This window comes from Gopherus evgoodei, chromosome 7, assembly GCF_007399415.2.
Source record: "Gopherus evgoodei ecotype Sinaloan lineage chromosome 7, rGopEvg1_v1.p, whole genome shotgun sequence".
NCBI classification, from domain to species: Eukaryota; Metazoa; Chordata; order Testudines; family Testudinidae; genus Gopherus; species Gopherus evgoodei.
This window is the reverse complement of record NC_044328.1, coordinates 76,621,237-76,639,097: the sequence shown is the minus strand read 5'-3', so window position 1 is coordinate 76,639,097 and position 17,861 is coordinate 76,621,237. Positions and strand designations below refer to the sequence as shown.

Here is a 17,861-nt window from a genome sequence, read left to right as displayed (position 1 = left end):
CAAGGTGAGTCTGCTTTATATACTCAGGACTATGAGCTACATACACTAATCCAAAGGCTAAAATAATTCCTAAGAGACTGTGCAGCTATTCCTGTGTATACAACATGCTCCAGAACCTCTCCTGTAAACGTAATCTGCTACAACAAATCAAGGTAATCTTGTGAGCCCCCAAGACAATTGAGATTTTTTTCTGCTGACTTGCCTGGTTTTGTAGATACTTAGCTCTGAGTTACAGGAGATTTAAATCAAACCTGCTAACCCACTGATCTTGATAACCTTTGGGAAATTTCGAGCCAGCTCAAGAAATGTCAGACCTCCCTCCAGATGTCAATGGGAAATGCACATGTTGGTCAATGGGATGATCTGTCCCTTGCTCCCCACCCAGCTGCAGAAACTGTAGGGGCAGAAGATACACTACTGGGGGAGAATGGTTACTGCAGAAGTGACTGCCTTTTAATGGTGTATGGTTGATACAAAGTGGGCCAAATTCAGATTTAGTGGTAAGTGTGGGGAACTCCATGGAAGACAATGGAATCCTGCCAGTGATGAACTGGCTCAGGAGTTTTAAATCTCTTTGGAACCTTTCTGGTTTGGCCATCTTTGTTCAAGATGAGGAAAGCTTGTGTCCATACTGTGAATAAAGAAGGCAAGAAAGAAAGATTCTGTCTCACTCATTTCTCTCCCAACAGGAAAATTATCCTGCTGCAAAGTCACAGCTTTTCATTTGCACAATTAGTGCAGTGTATAGCTACTATGGTGATGGATAATTGGCTAGGAAAACCAGTTCTAGAAGAGCAGGATGAAGCAACACACAAATTTTCATTGTGTCATTTATCAGATTGACAGGCAAACTTCGAAGACAAGGTTCCATGGGTTTTGTGACTTAGCAGCAGCCATTTTGCCTTACCTGAGAACAGGTGAGTCTTTGTTCACAGTAATTGCTTGTTTGGCTTACTTTTTATCTCTTTCTCTTTAACTGTCATTTTCTCCTTGCCAACAAGTTCCCTGCCCTGACCTGCATTACATTGCATAAATAGCTAGGTGTGGTCTGAGGTGGCTTTCACCTTCCTCTGAATCATAAGGCAATGGCACTGGAGGCAGCATGCTGTTACTTGATGGGGTCTCAAATGGTCAGAGCTCTCCCCTCAATCTCAAGTCTCCTTTGGCACTTAGCCATAACAAAAAGAGCGACCACACATATACAGTCATCATGGTGATTAGTGGGGATTGAACCAGGGACCCTTTCAGCACCAAAAGTCAAGCCCTTACCACCTGCTATAAAGGAGACCTTATGAGGTAGAAGTTACAGGCTGCAGATGATTTGCTAGGACCATTCACAGGGGGCAAGAGGGGCTTAATAACATGCACCAAACCAGTATATTAGTGTGCTTGCCTGGAGGATTGGGGGATGAAATTGACGCATGCTCCCTTAGTAGGTTTCCACTTGTGGTATGTGAAATGCTGATCATGCTGTGTACCGTAGGTACCAACCCACTTGCCGAGCAGCCTAGGAGCATTTGCCTGAGATATTTTCTGTAAAAGGCACACTCAGAACAGGAAGTCCTTTCCTGCAAGTTACATGGAGACGAGGTTGTACGAGCAGCACCCAAGCAACATGTTATTGCTTTCACTCATTAGTTATTATTTGATCATTTATTGCTTCTTAGTATTTGACCCACAATTACAAAAAGACAATGATCCTGCCCCAAAGAGTTCCCAATCGGAGGGCCTCAACCTGCAAACCCCATTTTCCAGGGACAAATAGTTCTCTTGAAGCCAATGAGATGAACTGGGGGTCGGGACCCCTCAGGGGGTTGCAAGGTTATTACATGGGAGATCGCTAGTTGTCAAGCCTCTACCCCAAACCATGCTTTGCCTCCAACCTTTGTAATGGTGTTAAATATATAAAAAACTGTTTTTAATGTGTAAGGGGGGTCGCACTCAGAGGCTTGCTGTGTGAAGGAGTCACCACTACAAAGAGTCTGAGAACCCCTGGTGTAGCATGAGACCCATGACTAGGACAAATGGGTCGGGAGAGCAGCAGGGAATGATGAAGCAAAGTCTTTGTTGAAGTTTGGAACATGTCTTGCAGTCCCAGAAATTTTTTTGATGAGGTTACAAAATAACCTGGGTAGAGAAAGGGGTGTAGTGTGCTGGGTATAATATGTTTTACTGGAGATTCTGTTTCTCAGATGAGATGTAATTGTTGTTCTAGGTCATTAAATTTTCTGGGCCATTAAAGATCTGATGGCCCTTTTCATAAAAATAGGGCTGTTAACATTGGGGCCTAAGGACATAAACATCAACTCATACAGTTACATTCTGTTTCCCTAAATTCCCCTGCAGTTTCAGTTGGACCTTCATCTTCACTTCCCACCCTAAACTGTTGTTTGGAGTTGCTTCGACAGCCACCACAGCTGCATTTCAATAGTACAAAAAGTGATGCTGTACTCTAACTGTAGAATCTGGAAAGTGCTTGGGGATCTTACTGCTTGTTCGGGAAATTGGTATTTGTAAAATCTTAAACTGTATTAGGCACAAGACTGATCTGGCTAATGTGTAAGTGTCCTGCTGCCCTCTCCTGGATTGAATGAGAACAGCTCGACTGATATTAGATCCTGACAGTGGTTAGAGCTAGCCAATTGATTCAAATGATGGAGGCCTATGGTTTGGAGTCTCAGAGGGTCTGTGCACTGTCCCTGCAGTCACTGGACATTCTGAGTGGCTGTGGAGTGCAGCACAGTGACAATCATGAAGGCCCACAGTGCCACTGATATGGTACTGTTCAAAGTACTGTGAGGGGAAATGGTAGGGCACAAACAGCGATCGGGGTGGTCTAGCTGTATTGCACCATGTGTCAGTGCACAAGTCCCTTCCAGCCCTATTAATGTAATGGCTGTTTGTTCCCAGCATAGAGCTAGCGTGAGTCCATATGCTGGGCCTTTGACTAGTATGAAGAGGGATTTTTGGAGTCATGCCCCAACATTGCTATAAGGTACATGCAGATTGGGGCCTTGCTCACGCAAGGAATAATGTTCTTGAGAGATTCTGAGTCATAATCTATTGCCCAAGTCTTTATGGCTCTGCAAATTCCCTTGCTTGTTCTAGTGTATGTTTGCCTGTATTTGCTATGGAAGAGGTTAATGGTATGGAGGCAACTCGTGGGTCAGAGTGGGGTGGTAGCTGCAAGGTGGAAAGGGTTAATGGTTTGATGAACCTGATGAGCAGGGGGGTGTGACTTTGCAGAAGGGGTTAATGCGGCGGTGGACCCAGTGAGTGGGACAGGAGATGGGGCAAAAGGGGCTAATGGGGGTGTGGCCCCAGCAGGCAGTGAGGGGTGATGGTGTGGAAGGGGTTAATGGGGCAATGGCCCCTGCAGGCAGTGGGAGGAAGATGGGGTGAACGAGGTAATGAAAGGTGACCCAAGCAGACAGAGGGGGTGATGGGGCAGAAGTGGTTAATGGGGTGGTGGCAGGCAGTGGGGGCAGAGCTGTCTCCCAACCACTAGACTGTACATGTGCCAAAAATCCATCTCTCTACTTGGGGTTACTCTGTGATCCCCATTCGCAGCACTCAGACCTTCCCCACCCCCTTTTCCTAAAGGGTTATGATTTGTGCTTTCTGAGCTAATAGTGGCTACTCTTTGATCAAATGCACCTTTTCCCAGCAGCTTTCCCTGTTATTAAAGGCATTAGGGTTGCATCTTGATTTAAAGAGACATAATTACTTTCCAAAATCTTATCAGGACCAGCGTCCTGAAAAACTCGGACCTGGATTAGGGTACCCTCCGTCACCCCTTTCTTTGTCCCCAAGAGGTCAAATGTGTGACTGCTCCCCTCCAGGAGATCAGTTACACAGTTTCCTTTCAAAACCTGAGTCACAGGCTGAGTTCCTGGGTGCACAGATGCTGGATCAGCCATTCTGTCCTGGGCATCCTCTCTCATGTGATCATTGTGGAGACATTCTTGTACCCCTACTATTCCTTCCCCAGTTTCCTCATCTGAGCCTGTTTGTTCTCTAGAGGAGGATCTGTCCCCTGTTCAGCTGTGAAGGGCTCACAGCTAACAGCCTGGACAGTTGTGTCACTGATAGGCGCTATACCCACCTCCCTTCTTGAGGTGTTATTGCCTTCAGCTACAGTGCAGGAGCTGGTCTCAACCACTCTCACACCTGGAAGCATGCTGCTTCCCCCTCGTGCACAGGAATCAAGAAGACTCTCTCCCTTTCCTTCAGAAGTTCCTGGGACTTTAACCTTTCCCTCTGGGGTCCCAGCAGAATGCTCCTTCTTGCTGCAGGCCAACACCTTAACAGCCTGAGCTACACAGAAAAAATCATTGCCAATTAGTATGAAAATGGTATTATCATCCACCACTCCTGCTGTCAATAAACTTTCTAAACCCCTGAATTTCTACGTGTGTTTTCGCCAAAGGCACATGAATCCTGAACCTCCTTCTACTAAAAGCTCTGCCATCTGTCCTGGCAGTATGTCACCTTCCTGAATTATACTCCACTTGACCCCAGAAATCTCTACATCTGCATGTTCCCACCCAAAGTATTCCCTGCCGTTAATCCTGACAGCTGTTATATGTGTTTCCTTTCTGGCTCTGCAGAGGCTAATCTAGTGTGACCAGATGTCCTGATTTTATAGGGACAGTCCTGATATTTGGGTTTTTTTCTTATATAGGCTCCTATTACCCCCCTTTCCCCCCCCCCACACTCCCTTCCCGTTTTTTCACATTTGCTGTCTGGTCACCCTAGGCTAATCTTACAAAACCAACAGAATATGTTTCAATTGCCTGGGAGTTTTCTGTGTTAAGGACAGTAGAATTGTCATGAGCTATTGGTTGCCTGCTTCCTCCTAGTACAGAGCATCTATTCCTCAGGTGATCAGTGGAATTACAATAGCACCTTTGGGCTCTTCTGTTTTCACAGGAGATTTGGGGCAGAGAGTAGAGAGGAACGGTTTGGGGAGGTGAGTGTCCAGACTCCCAGCCACCCTCTTTTGCGGACCCTGCTTCCCACTAGGTTTAAATCTCCCTTTATGTGGTTTATGCACAATAGATGCCTGTATGTGCTCAAAGGCATCGTCTAGAGAAGCAATCTCATCTACAGTTTTCACATTTTTGTCCCATAGACACTGTTTCACATCATTTTTACATATGCTTAGGAAATGTTCCTGAGCAACCAGGTCAAATAGTCCTTCAAAGTTTGTAACTCCTTTTCCCCTCACCAACTTTCCCATCAAATCTTTCATTTTGTTTACATATTCCCCATTACTCATGTCAGCACCGCCATAAATTTCTAAGTTTACTCTATAACGTTTCAGGGTAACCTGAAATTGCTTCAAAACCATTTATTTGAATTTACAATAATCTTAAGCATCCTCAATTGATATTTCATTGAATATATCCAGAGATTTACCAGTAAACTTGACAACCAAAGTGGGGATTTTCTTGTCATCAGGAATCTGGTGAATCACACACAGCCTCTCAAAAGTAGTGAAATAATCTGCAACATCACTGATCTCAGCATATGCAGAACACAATTGTTCCCATTTGTGGATTTTTAGAGAGTTGGGAATTAGTGGTGCTGGTGGCAGCAGGGGTTTCTGGTTCTGCTTTTCTAGCAGTCCAATGAGTGCTTTCGCTCTCTCTCTCTCTTTCTTCAGTTTCTTGTTGTTTCAGTTCCATACTCCTCTGGTGTGCTATCTCCGCAGCCTCTGGCTTGCTTCTGGGCTTTGGCTTCTACTTCCTTCTTCTTTACCTCCAGTTCTTTCAGTCTCAGCTGGTGCTCATAGTTTCTCTCTTCTTCTGCTGCCTGCCGTCTGAACAGCTCAAGCTCTGCAATTGCTTCACTGCTTTCATTCATCTTTCTGCTTTTCTGTCCCCATTTCCATTTCCTGAAATAAGCAAACAGAAAATAACAAACCAGTAACCTTCTCTTTGACTGTTCTCAGCCACCACTCTTAAAATCTCTCTTAAAATCTCTATAGCAGTGTATGAAGTGCAAAGCTCCCTCAGAACAACAAGCTGTGCATTTCATCCTGCTCGCTGTGCCACTGTGACGAGTCCCCTGGGGTGCAACCGGGAACTGGGGTACTGCTGAGTCCTCTATTTTACCAACCAGGGCTCCCTCTCACACAGTGATGCTGTGACAAACTGCAGACCTCTCCAGGTCCTGCACTTACACAGCCATCCACAGGCAGGGACACAGCCAGCTGAGTTACATGTATGCTTCTCCCAGCCACTCATGAACCAACAACGGAGAGACTCCAGCCAATTGCCCCCAGCTTCCCAGCCTAGGACCCCAGAGCTCTACCATCTTGCGCTGATCAGGAGCCTGACCGTGTAAATTTATAACCCAGTCTGCCCTCCCTCCATGTGGAGAAGACACACACATGCCTTTGTAACTGAGCTGAGAATTCCCAAGCACTTCAAGCAAAATATACTGTTTCAGGTGTAAGCAGGATCCGAATGAATTCTCCCCTGACAGCTAGCTGAGGTGTGTGTGCGGCGGAGAGACTTCAGGAACAAACTGTATTTACATAAACACACCTACTCTGCTTAGATACCCAGCAGAAAGAGCGGAGTTGCTCAAAGTAATCAATTATGCCTGGTGTTGGGTTACAGATCACTTCTGAATGCAGTGGTAATGAAATGCTGTAATAAGTGTGTTGTCATTATTGTATGAATGAAGGGACTTCCCCCTTGAAGCCTGAGCCGGTCTCCTCTGATAATCTTCATCTTCTTGGCATCACAGTTGTTTCCAGCATAGGTGGGGGAGCTATGGTGCTGCAACTGTTCCTTATTTTATACCCTTGGTCCATGTGCCGGGCACACACTAGCCCAGGCATGTCCTGGTGGGCTTTGCAGTGAAGAAGCAGCCCCCACGTCACAGTTTCCAATCCCATTGTGTGGTGCTTGCATAGCTGAGTCACATAGCTGATTGATGGATGGTCTACACCCACCAGAGCCAGAATTCTTGGCATGCCATTAGCAAACTTACAGCATATTTCAGTAACAACCATAGATCACAATCTCATAACTATACATAATACTGCTATTCACACTTGAGCCGAACAATGGGTTTCAGCAGATCATAACTTTTCCTATGATATCTTACATGGCATGCTTTGTATTAAACAAAGCATAATCATATGAGACTGGTGAATATGGTGATTCCAGTGTACTGTTTTGAGGCACAGAGTGCCATGGGGGTGGTGCAAAAGGGGTTAATGGGGCAGTGGTCCCAGAAGGCAGTTTAGTGAGGGGATGGGGCAGAAGGGGTTAATGGGGTGATGACTCTGATAGGCAGTGGGGGAGTGGCACGGAAGGGGTTAATGGGGCAATGGCCTTGGTGAGCAGTTGACGGGATGAGGTGGAAGAGTTAATGGGAGGTAGTGGGGGGGTGCTGGCCCAGAAGGGCTTAAGCGGGCTCTGCTCTTTTGGGCAGTGGTAGTGATGGGATGGCATTGGTTAATGGGGCAGTGGCCTAGGCGGGCAGTGGGGGGTGGTTGTGTGGAAGGGGTTAATGGGGAGGTGCCACTGGCAGGCAATGGGGCGGGGGGTGCTGGCCCAGAAGGGCTTAAGGAGGCAGTGCCCTGGCAGGCAGTGGGGGTTGGTGGCATGGAAGGGGTTAATGGGGCAGTGGCCCTGCAGGGCAGTGGGAGATGGGAGCACAAAGGAGGTTAATGGGGTGCAGGCCTGAGCAGGCAGTGTGTGTGTGTGTGGGGAGGGGGGGTGATGGCTGGGAAATGGTTATGGTGCAGAAGCCCCAGTGGGCAGTGGTGGTGTGGAAGGAGTTAATCCAGCAGGCACTGGCGGGATGGCACAGAAAGGATTAGCAGGGAGGTGGCATCAGTGGGCAGTGGGGGGGGTTAATGGGGTGGTGGTGCTGGTAGGCAGTGGAGGGGGGCTGGCAAATAGGGGGGGTGTTGGAGCAGAAGTGGTTAATGGGGCAGTGGCCCCAGCAGGCTGTGAGGGATGGTGGTGTGGAAGCGGGTAATGGGGTGGAGGCCCCAGGTGGGCAGTGGGGAGGGTGATGGCTCAGAAGTGGTTAATGGAGCACAGGCACCAGCAGGCAGTGGTGGTGATGTGGAAGGAGTTAAGGGGATGGTGGCCTTGGCAGGTGGGTGGTGGCATGGAAGAGATTAATTGGGAGGTGCCCCCAGCCAGCAAGGTGGGGGTGTGGCATGGAAGGGGTAAATGGGGCAGTGGCACTGGCAGGCAGTGGGAGTGATGGTGTCGAAAGGGGTAATGGGGCGGTGCCCCCAGGGGAGTGGGTGGCACGGAAGGAGTTAATGTGGTGGTGGCCCTAGCAGACAGTGGTGGTGTGGAAGTGGCTGGGTGTCATGGGGCGGAAGTGCTTAATGGGGTGGTAGCCCCAGAGGGTAGTGGGAAGGTGGCGTGGAAAGAGTTAATGGGATGATGGTCCCACAGGAAGTGGCGGGGTGGGGTGGGGTGATGGCGTGAAAGCGGTTAATAAGGCTGTTGCCCCGACAGAGAGTGGCGGGGGGTGGCGCAAAAGGAATTAATGAGGCAGTGATGGAGGAGTAATAGTAATAGGATGAAATTTAATAGTGAAAAGTGCAAGGTCATGCATTTAGGGATTAATAACAAGAATTTTGGTTATAAATTGGGAACACATCAGTAGGAAGTAACAGAGGAAAAGAAGGACCTCTGAGTATTGGTTGATCACAGGATAACTATGAGCCGCCAATGTGATATGGCCGTTAAAAAAGCTAATGCGGTTTTAGGATGCATCAGGTGAGGTATTTCCAGCAAAGATAAGGAGGTGTTAGTACTGTTATACAAGGCACTGGTGAGACCTCATCTGGAATACTGTGTGCAGTTCTGGTCTCCCATGTTTAAGGATGAATTCAAACTGGAACAGATTCAGAGACGGGCTACTAGGATGATCCAAGGAATGGAAAACCTATCTTATGAAAGGAGACTCAAAGAGCTTGGCTTGCTCAGCCTAACTAAAAGAAGGTTGAGGAGGGATATGATTTCTCTTTATAAATATATCAGAGGGATAAATATTAGAGAACGAGAGGAATTATTTAAGCTTAGTACCAATGTAGACACAAGAACAAATGGGTATAAACTGGACACTAGGAAGTTCAGACTTGAAATTAGACGAAGGTTTCTAACCATTAGAGGAGTGAAGTTCTGGAACAGCCTTCCAAGGGGAGTAGTGGGGCAAAAGACATATCTGGCTTCAAGATTAAGCTTGATAAGTTTATGGAGGGGATGATATGATGGGATAGCCTAATTTTGGCAATTAATTTGGCAATTGATCTTTGATTATCAGCAGGTAAGTATGCCTAGTGGTCTGTGATGGGATGTTAGATGGGGTGGAATCTGACTTACTACAGAGAATTCTTTCCTGGGTGCTGGCTGGTGAGTCTTGCCCATGTGCTCAGGGTTTAACTGATCGCTATATTTGGGGTCGGGAAGGAATTTTCCTCCAGGGCAGATTGGCAGAGGCCCTGGAGGTTTTTCGCCTTCCTCTGCAGCATGGGACACAGGTCAATTGCTGGAGGATTCTCTGCAGCTTAAGGTCTTCAAACCACAGTTTGAAGACTTCAATAACTCAGACATAGGTTAGGGGTTTGTTACAGGAGTGGGTGGGTGAGATTCTGTGGCTTGCATTGCGCAGGAGGTCAGGCTAGATGATCATAATGGTCCCTTCTGACCTTAGAGTCTATGAGTGGCACTATATGTGAAAGAAAGCATAGAATCAAATGAAATAAAAATCTTAAATGAACCAAACTGTACCATAGAATCTCTATAAATAGTAATTCCATGATCTAATAATAAGAATATAGCAGTAGGGATATATTATTGACCAACTGACCAGGATGGTGATAGTGAATGTCAAATGCTCAGGGAGATTAGAGGCTTCATAGGCTTCATAAAAATAAAAATCTCAATAATAATGGGGGATTTCAACCAGGGCCGTCCCTAGCTATTCTGGGGCTCTACGCAGCCCGCCTGTAGGGGTGTGTGTGTGGGGCCCCAGGCATCCATGGGGGAGGAGCGGGGAGGCTGGCCCCAGGCCTCCGCAGTGGGGGAGGGAGTCGAGCCCCAGGCCTCTGTGGGGGAGGAGTGGGGGGGACGGCTCCTGGCCCTCCGTGGGGGGGGCTTTCTTGGGGGGCTGGGAGAACCACCCCCCAGCACTCACCAGCAGCACAGCTAGGGCCGGATTGCTGCACTCTCGCTGCCAGTGAGTGGCAGCCCGGGCAACCTCAGGAAAGGATGCAAAGATAAAGTTTCTTGACACCTTAAATGAGTGCTTCTTGGATCAGCTAGTCCTGGAACCCACAAGAGGAGAGGAAATTCTTGATTTAGTCCTAAGTGGAGCTCAGGATCTGGTCCAAGAGGTGAATATAGTTGGACTGCTTGGTAATACTGACCACAATACAATTAAATGTAACATCCCTGTGGCAGGGAAAACACCACAACAGCCCACACTGTAGCATTTAATTTCAGAAAGAGGGACTTCACAAAAAATGAGGAAGTTAGTTAAACAAAAATTAAAAGGTACAGTGCCAAAAGTGAAATCCCTGCAAACTTCCTGGAAACTTTTAAAAGACACCATAATAGAGGCTCAACTTAACTGTATACCCCAAATTAAAAAACATAGTAATAGAAGTGCCACCAAAGTGCCACCATGGCTAAACAAGAAAGTAAAAGAAGCAGTGAGAGGCAAGAAGGCATCCTTTAAAGGCAGAAGTTAAATCCTAGTGAGGAAATAGAAAGGAGCATAAACTCTGGCAAATGACGTGTAAAAATATAATTAGGAAGCCCAAAAAATAATTTGAAGAACAGCTAACCAAAGACTCAAAACGTAATGGCAAAAAAAATTTTAAGTAGATGAGAAGCAGGAAGCCTGCTTAAAAAAAACAGTGGGGGCCACTGGACAATCAAGATGCTCAAGGAGCACTCAAGGATGATAAGGCCATTGCAGAGAAACTAAATGAATTCTTTGCATTGGTCTTCATGGCTGAGGATGTGAGGGAGATTCCCAACCTGAGCCATCCTTTTTAGGTGACAAATCTGAGGAACTGTCCCAGATTGAGGTGTCATTAGAGGAGGTTTTGGAGCAAATTGACAAATTAAACAGTAATACATCACCAGGACCAGATGGTATTCAGTACACCCAAGAGTTCTGAAGCAACTCATATGTGAAATTGCAGAACTACTAACAATAGTTTGTTACATATCCCAACGCGGTTCCAACGATGGAAATGTACCTGTCCTCTGCAAATGTCCAGCTCCTCGGAGAGTGAGGATGAAATGGGGTTTGGCAATCATCCAGTTTGGAATGCCCCGACCCTAATGGATCCTCTTGTTGTCACACAAAGAGATGGTGAAGGGGAAGAACCCACACTGAGCACTCCCGGGGCCCCATTGTCTAAAGCTGTGGAGACCGCCCAAGAACATGATGAGGAAGGTTCAGGGCAGGCAGAGAACCCTGTACTTCAAACAGCCACTTTAAACCCAGATGCCCTCGGATTCCTGTCTCAAGTAGCCATCATTTTGCCCCATGTTCAGTGATGTCACCTCAGCCAATACTGACAGTCAGCCTAGACATTCCTCTAGGGAAGGGAAGCCCAGGTGTGTGCTAATGTATGATTGTTTAGGGGTACCCAGTGACCTACAGATCTCTGGGGTGCCATGAGGGGTGAGTTTCCTCATAGGAAACCTGTTCCACCCCTCAGGGTCCTGTGGGATGGGTGATGGGAATGCTCCTGATGAATGGGGGCCCTGGGTCTCCTGCTCGGGATCCATGGTATAGATCTGCCCACCTTGATGGAGACATCAAGGATTATTTCTGTTGGGTGAGGGAGAGTGTAATTCCTTTGGGGTTTAGAGAGCATGGCCCCTTTAAATCTTTTTCCTAAGGATAGAGGGAGAGCAGTGAGAGAAAGGAGGGAAACTCCAGGGTGTGGCTCTGGAGCCACAGAGAGAGGAGGGCTGCAGCAAGCAGGTCCTCGCAAAGTGAAGCAGCATAAAATCTTCCTGAAGCCTGGGAAGGACAGGGCGGCTGATCGGGGACACCCCAGGACAGGAGCCAGGAGGAGCACTGTGCCAGGGAGGAATCACTTGAGAAGGACAGGCCAGTAGCAGTATCACAGCTGCCCAGAGCTTCATGGGGCTGTGAGTACTGAGACTTCATCATGGCCATGAAGGCGCTACAGTTACGCATAGATTAACATAATTTGTTGGGCAAGAGTTTTTTCTAGAATGAAATCATGCCTCATCAACCTTCCAGAGTTTTTGAGGAGGTTAACAAGCATGGACAAGGGGGATCCAGTGGATATAGCGTACTTAGATTTTCAGAAAGCCTTTGACAAGGTCCCTTACCAAAGGCTCATAAGCAAAGTAAGCTGTCATGGGATAACAGATGACAGAACAAGGAATAATGATGTCAAGTTGCAGTGAGGGAAGTTTAGGTGAAACACTGGAACGGGTTACCTAGGGAGGTGGTGGAATCTCCTTCCTTAGAGGTTTTTAAGGTCAAGATTGACCAAGCCCTGGCAGGAATGATTTAGCTGGGGATTGGTCCTGCTTTGAGCAGGGGTTTGGACTAGATGACCTCCTGAGGTCCATTCCAACCCTGATATCCTATGATATGACTGAGGTCTATAAAATCATGACTGGTGTGGAGAAAGTAAATAAGGAAGTGTTATTTACTCCTTCTCATAATGCAAGAACTAGGGGTCACCAAATGAAATTAATAGGTAGCAGGTTTAAAACAAACAAAAGGAAGTATTTTTCGCACAACGCACAGTCAACCTGTGGAACTCCTTGCCAGAGGATGTTGTGAAGGCTAAGACTATAACAGGGTTCAAAAAAAATTCATGGTCATCAATGGTTCACCAAGTTCATTAATGGCTATTTGCCAGGATGGATAGGGATGGTGTCCTTAGCCTCTGTTTGCCAGAAGTTGGGAATGGGCGACAGGATAGATCACTTGATGATTACCTATTCATTCCCTCTGGGGCACTTGGCATTGGCTACTGTCGGAAGACAGGATCCTGGGCTAGATGGACCTTTGGTCTTATCCAGTATGGCTATTCTTATGGTGGCCCCAGCAGGCAGTGGTGGTGTGGAAGGGGTTAATGGAGTGATGCCCCCAGGCGGCAATTGGGGGATGTTGTTGCAGAATGGATTAATGGGGCAGCGGTCCTAGCGGGCAGTGTGGGGGCAGTGCTAAAGGGGTCAATGGGGCAGAGGCCCTGGTGAGCAGTGAGGGGAAATGATGGCTCGGAAGTGGTTAATGGGGCTGAGGCCTCAGCAGGCAGTGGAGTTGGTGGTGGTGTGGAAGGGGTTAATGGGATGGTAGCCCTGGCAGGCAGTGGGGATGATGGTATGGAGGGGGGTAATGGGACTGAGGACCCGGGAGACAGTGGGGATGATGGTGTAGAAGGCGTTAATAGGGCGATGGCTCTGGCTGACAGTAGGGGTGGTGATGCGGAAAAGATTAATGGGCAGTGACCCTGACAGGCAGTGGAGGTGATGGTGTGGAACATGTAAATGGGGAGAAGGACCCAGCAGGCGGTGGGGGTGACGGCGTGGAAGGGGTTGATGGGGCGGAGGACCTGGTGGGTGGTGGGGGTGATGGCATGGACGGGGGTTGACGGAATGGAGGACCCAGCAGGTGGTGGGAGTGACGGCGTGGAAGGAGTAGACGGGGCGGAGGACCCAGCAGGCGGTTGGGGTGATGGCGTGGAAGGAGTTGACAGGACGGAGGACCCAGCAGGCGGTTGGGGTGATGGCATGGAAGGGGTTGACGGGGCGGAGGACCTGGCAGGCGGTGGGTGGTGGCGGCGTGGAAGGGGTTGACGGGGTGGAGGACCCGGTAGGTGGTGGGGGTGGGGCCGTGGAAGGAATTGATGGGGAGAAGGACACAGCAGGCGGAGTGGGGGGGGGGTATGAAAGGGGTTGACGGGGCGGAGGACCCAGCAGGCGGTGGGGGTGACGTCGTGGAAGGAGTTGGCGGGCCGGAGGACCCGGCAGGTGGTGGGGGTGGCAGCGTGGAAGGAGTTGACAGGGAGGAGGACCAGGCAGGAGGTGGGGGGACGGTGTGGAAGGGATTGAGGGGGCGGAGGACCAGGCAGGCGGTGGGGGTGGTAGTGTGGAAGGGGTTGAGGGGGCGGAGGACCCGGCATGCGGTGGGGGTGATGGCATGGAAGGGGGGTTGACGGGATGGAGGACTCGACAGGTGGGGGGTGTGATGGTCTGGAAGGGGTTGACTGGGCGAAGGACCCGGCTGGGGGTGGCGGCGTGGAAGGGGTTGATGGGACGGAGGACCAGGCAGGTGGTAGGGGTGGCAGCGTGGAAGGGGTTGACGGGGCGGAGGACCCAGCAGGCGGTGGGGGAGGCAGCGTGGAAGGGGTTGACGGGGCGGAGAACCCGGCAGACGATGGGGGTGGCGGCATGGAAAGGTTGACAGGGCGGAGGACCCGGCAGACGGTGGGGGTGGCGGCGTGGAAGGGGTTGATGGGGCAGAGGACCCGGCAGGTGGGGGGTGTGATGCTGTGGAAGAGGTTGACGGGGCGGAGGACCCGACAGGTGGGACGTGTGATGGTGTGGAAGGGGTTGATGGGGCAGAGGACCTGGCAGGCGGTGGGGGTGGCGGCGTGGAAGGGGGGTTGACGGGATGGAAGACCCGACAAGTGGGAGGTGTGATGGTCTGGAAGGAGTTGACGGGGCGGAGGACTGGGCAGGCTGTGGAAGTGATGGCGTGGAAGGGGGGTTGATGGGATGGAGGACCCGACAGGTGGGGGGTGTGATAGTCTGGAAGGGGTTGACGGGGCAGAGGACCCGGCAGGCGGTGGGGTGATGGCGTGGAAGGGGTTGAGGGGCAGAGGACCCGGCAGGCGGTGGGGGTGATGGCATGGAAGGGGTTGACGGGGCAGAGGACCCGGCAGGCGGTGAGGGTGGTGGTGTGGAAGGGGTTGACAGGGCAGAGGACCCAGCAGGCAGTGGGGGTGGTGGCATGGAAGCGGTTGACGGGGCAGAGGACCCGGCAGGTGGGCGGGGTGATGGCGTGGAAGGGGGGTTGACGGGCCAGAGGACCCGGCAGGCGGTGGGGGTGGTGGCGTGGAAGGAGTTGACGGGGCGGAGGACCAGGCAGGTGTGTGGGGGGGGGTGGCATGGAAGGAGTTGACAGGACAAAGGACCAGGCAGGTGGTGGGGGTGACAGCGTGGAAGGGGTTGACGTGGCGGAGGACCAGGCAGGCGGCAGGGGTGGTGGTGTGGAAGGAGTTGATGGGGCGAAGGACCCGGCACACGGTGGGCGAGGTGGCGTGGAAGGAGTTGACGGGGCGGAGGACCAGGCAGGCGGTAGGAGTGGTGGCGTGGAAGGAGTTGATGGGGCGGAGGACCAGGCAGGTGGTAGGGGTCGTGGCGTGGAAGGAGTTGACGGGGCGGAGGACCAGGCAGGCGGTGGGCGGGGTGGCGTGGAAGGGGTTGATGGGGCAGAGAACCAAGCAGGCGGTGGGGGTGGTGGCGTGGAAGGGGTTGACGGGGCGGAGGACCCGGCAGGCGGCGGGGGTGGTGGCGTGGAAGGGGTTGACGGGGCGGAGGACCCGGCAGGCGGCGGGGGTGGTGGCGTGGAAGGGGTTGACGGGGGTGGTGACGTGGAAGGGGTTGACGGGGCGGAGGACCGGCAGGCGGCGGGGTGGTGGCTTGGAAGGGGTTGACGGGGGTGGTGGCGTGGAAGGGGTTGACGGGGCGGAGGACCTGGCAGGCGGCGGGGGTGGTGGCGTGGAAGGGGTTGGCGGGGGTGGTGGCGTGGAAGGGGTTGACGTGGCGGAGGACCCGGCAGGCGGCGGGGGTGGTGGCGTGGAAGGGGTTGACGGGGGTGGTGACGTGGAAGGGGTTGACGGGGTGGAGGACCCGGCAGGCGGCGGGGGTGGTGGCATGGAAGGGGTTGACGGGGGTGGTGGCGTGGAAGGGGTTGACGGGGCGGAGGACCGGCAGGCGGCGGGGGTGGTGGCGTGGAAGGGGTTGGCGGGGGTGGTGGCGTGGAAGGGGTTGACGTGGCGGAGGACCCGGCAGACGGCGGGGGTGGTGGCGTGGAAGGGGTTGACGGGGGTGGTGGCGTGGAAGGGGTTGACGGGGCGGAGGACCCGGCAGACGGTGGGGGGTGGTGGCGTGGAAGGGGTTGACGGGGGTGGTGGCGTGGAAGGGGTTGACGGGGCGGAGGACCCGGCAGGCGGCGGGGGTGGTGGCGTGGAAGGGGTTGGCGGGGGTGGTGGCATGGAAGGGGTTGACGTGGCGGAGGACCCGGCAGGCGGCGGGGGGTGGTGGCGTGGAAGGGGTTGACGGGGCGGAGGACCCGGCAGGCGGAGGGGGTAGTGGCGAGGAAGGGGTTGACGGGGCGGAGGACCCGGCAGGCGGCGGGGGTGGTGGCGTGGAAGGGGTTGACGGGGGTGGCGGCGTGGAAGGGGTTGACGGGGCGGAGGACCCGGCAGGTGGCGGGGGTGGTGGCGTGGAAGGGGTTGACGGAGGTGGCGGCGTGGAAGGGGTTGACGGGGCGGAGGACCCGGCAGGCGGCGGGGGTGGTGGCGTGGAAGGGGTTGGCGGGGGTGGTGGCGTGGAAGGGGTTGACGGGGCGGAGGACCCGGCAGGCGGCGGGGGTGGTGGCGTGGAAGGGGTTGATGGGGGTGGTGGCGTGGAAGTGGTTGACGGGGCGGAGGACCCGGCAGGCGGCGGGGGTGGTGGTGTGGAAGGGGTTGACGGGGGTGGTGACGTGGAAGGGGTTGACGGGGCGGAGGACCGGCAGGCGGCGGGGGTGGTGGCGTGGAAGGGGTTGACGGGGGTGGCGGCGTGGAAGGGGTTGACGGGGCGGAGGACCCGGCAGGTGGCGGGGGTGGTGGCGTGGAAGGGGTTGGCGGGGGTGGTGGCGTGGAAGGGGTTGACGTGGCGGAGGACCCGGCAGGCGGCGGGGGTGGTGGCGTGGAAGGGGTTGACGGGGGTGGTGACGTGGAAGGGGTTGACGGGGCGGAGGACCGGCAGGCGGCGGGGTGGTGGCGTGGAAGGGGTGGGCGGGGGGGGTGGCGTGGAAGGGGTTGACGTGGCGGAGGACCCGGCAGGCGGCAGGGGTGGTGGCGTGGAAGGGGTTGACGGGGGTGGTGGCGTGGAAGGGGTTAATGGAGTGGTGCCACCAGCCAGCAGTGGGATGTGTGTGGCACAGAAGGGGTTAATGGGGCTGTGGTACCAGTGGGCGGTGGGGGTGATGTCACAGAAGGGATTAATGGAGCGTTGCCCCTGGCAGCAGTGAGGGCTGATAGCGTGGAACGAGTTAATAGAGGGGTCGCTGCAGAGCTACCCTCCCGTTTGGCTCTTTAGCGGGAACCAATACAGTATCGCGAGAGCGCCCCTTCTCGCTGTGCTTGGTAGCGCGCGGTTTTGGCGGCTGGGTGGGTCTCGCGACACTTGTAGCTCTCGTTGCGCGTGGTAGGAAGTTTGGCGCGGGAGTTGTGAGGGGAACGGAGTGGCGCGGCGTGGTGTCGTGAGTTTTCGCGCCAGCCAGGCAGCCATGCCGGCGCGCAACACCCCGAGCAGCGGCGGTGAGACTCGGTCTCTTCCCAGGCCCGCGGGGTTCGGAGGACGCGGGTTGGAGCGGGACGGGGGCAGGGCTGGGGCTGGAGTGGGAGGGTTAAGTGGGGGGGAGGTGTGGGAGGGTTAAGTGGGGGGGAGGTGTATGTGACTGGGTGCAGGAGGGGAAGTAGGAGTGCAGCGGGCTGGAGGGAAAGGGAAGTGTTTGGGGGGGTGACTTCAGTAGGAGGGCTGGGAGCTGGAGGAGGGAAAGAGCACATGGGTTTAGAGGAGGGAGGGAGGCAG

General features: G+C 52.9%; 2 protein-coding genes across 2 annotated transcripts in view; one reads left to right on the top strand and one right to left on the bottom strand.

Annotated features, from left to right (window-relative positions):
• Positions 1-5,664: 5,664 nt before the first annotated feature.
• On the bottom strand, positions 5,665-17,558 carry LOC115655215 (extensin-2-like). The gene is made up of 5 exons (XM_030570463.1): positions 17,454-17,558; positions 15,756-17,285; positions 15,194-15,700; positions 14,433-14,626; positions 5,665-5,899 (listed from the first exon to the last, which is right to left on the bottom strand). Exons 1-5 carry the CDS (start codon positions 17,556-17,558, stop codon positions 5,665-5,667), a joined length of 2,571 nt encoding a protein of 856 aa, XP_030426323.1.
• HELLS (helicase, lymphoid specific) overlaps positions 17,471-17,861 on the top strand; it is a 43,322-nt gene continuing 42,931 nt past the window's right edge. Inside the window, 1 exon segment of the mRNA XM_030569634.1 lies at positions 17,471-17,587. Within this exon segment, the coding sequence (XP_030425494.1) occupies positions 17,557-17,587 (31 nt within the window). The 5' untranslated portion in view covers positions 17,471-17,556.

Coding starts and splice junctions, on each gene's coding strand:
- LOC115655215 (XM_030570463.1), bottom strand. CDS start 17,558: ATGGCTGCCTGGCTGGCGCGAAAACTCACGACACCACGCCGCGCCACT. Junction 14,627..15,193: donor TCACCCCCACCACCTGCCTG/GTCCTTTGTCCT, acceptor ACCGCCTGCCAG/GTCCTCTGCCCCATCAACCC. Junction 5,900..14,432: donor TCCATGCCGCCACCCCCATC/GTCTGCCGGGTT, acceptor TGCTTATTTCAG/GAAATGGAAATGGGGACAGA.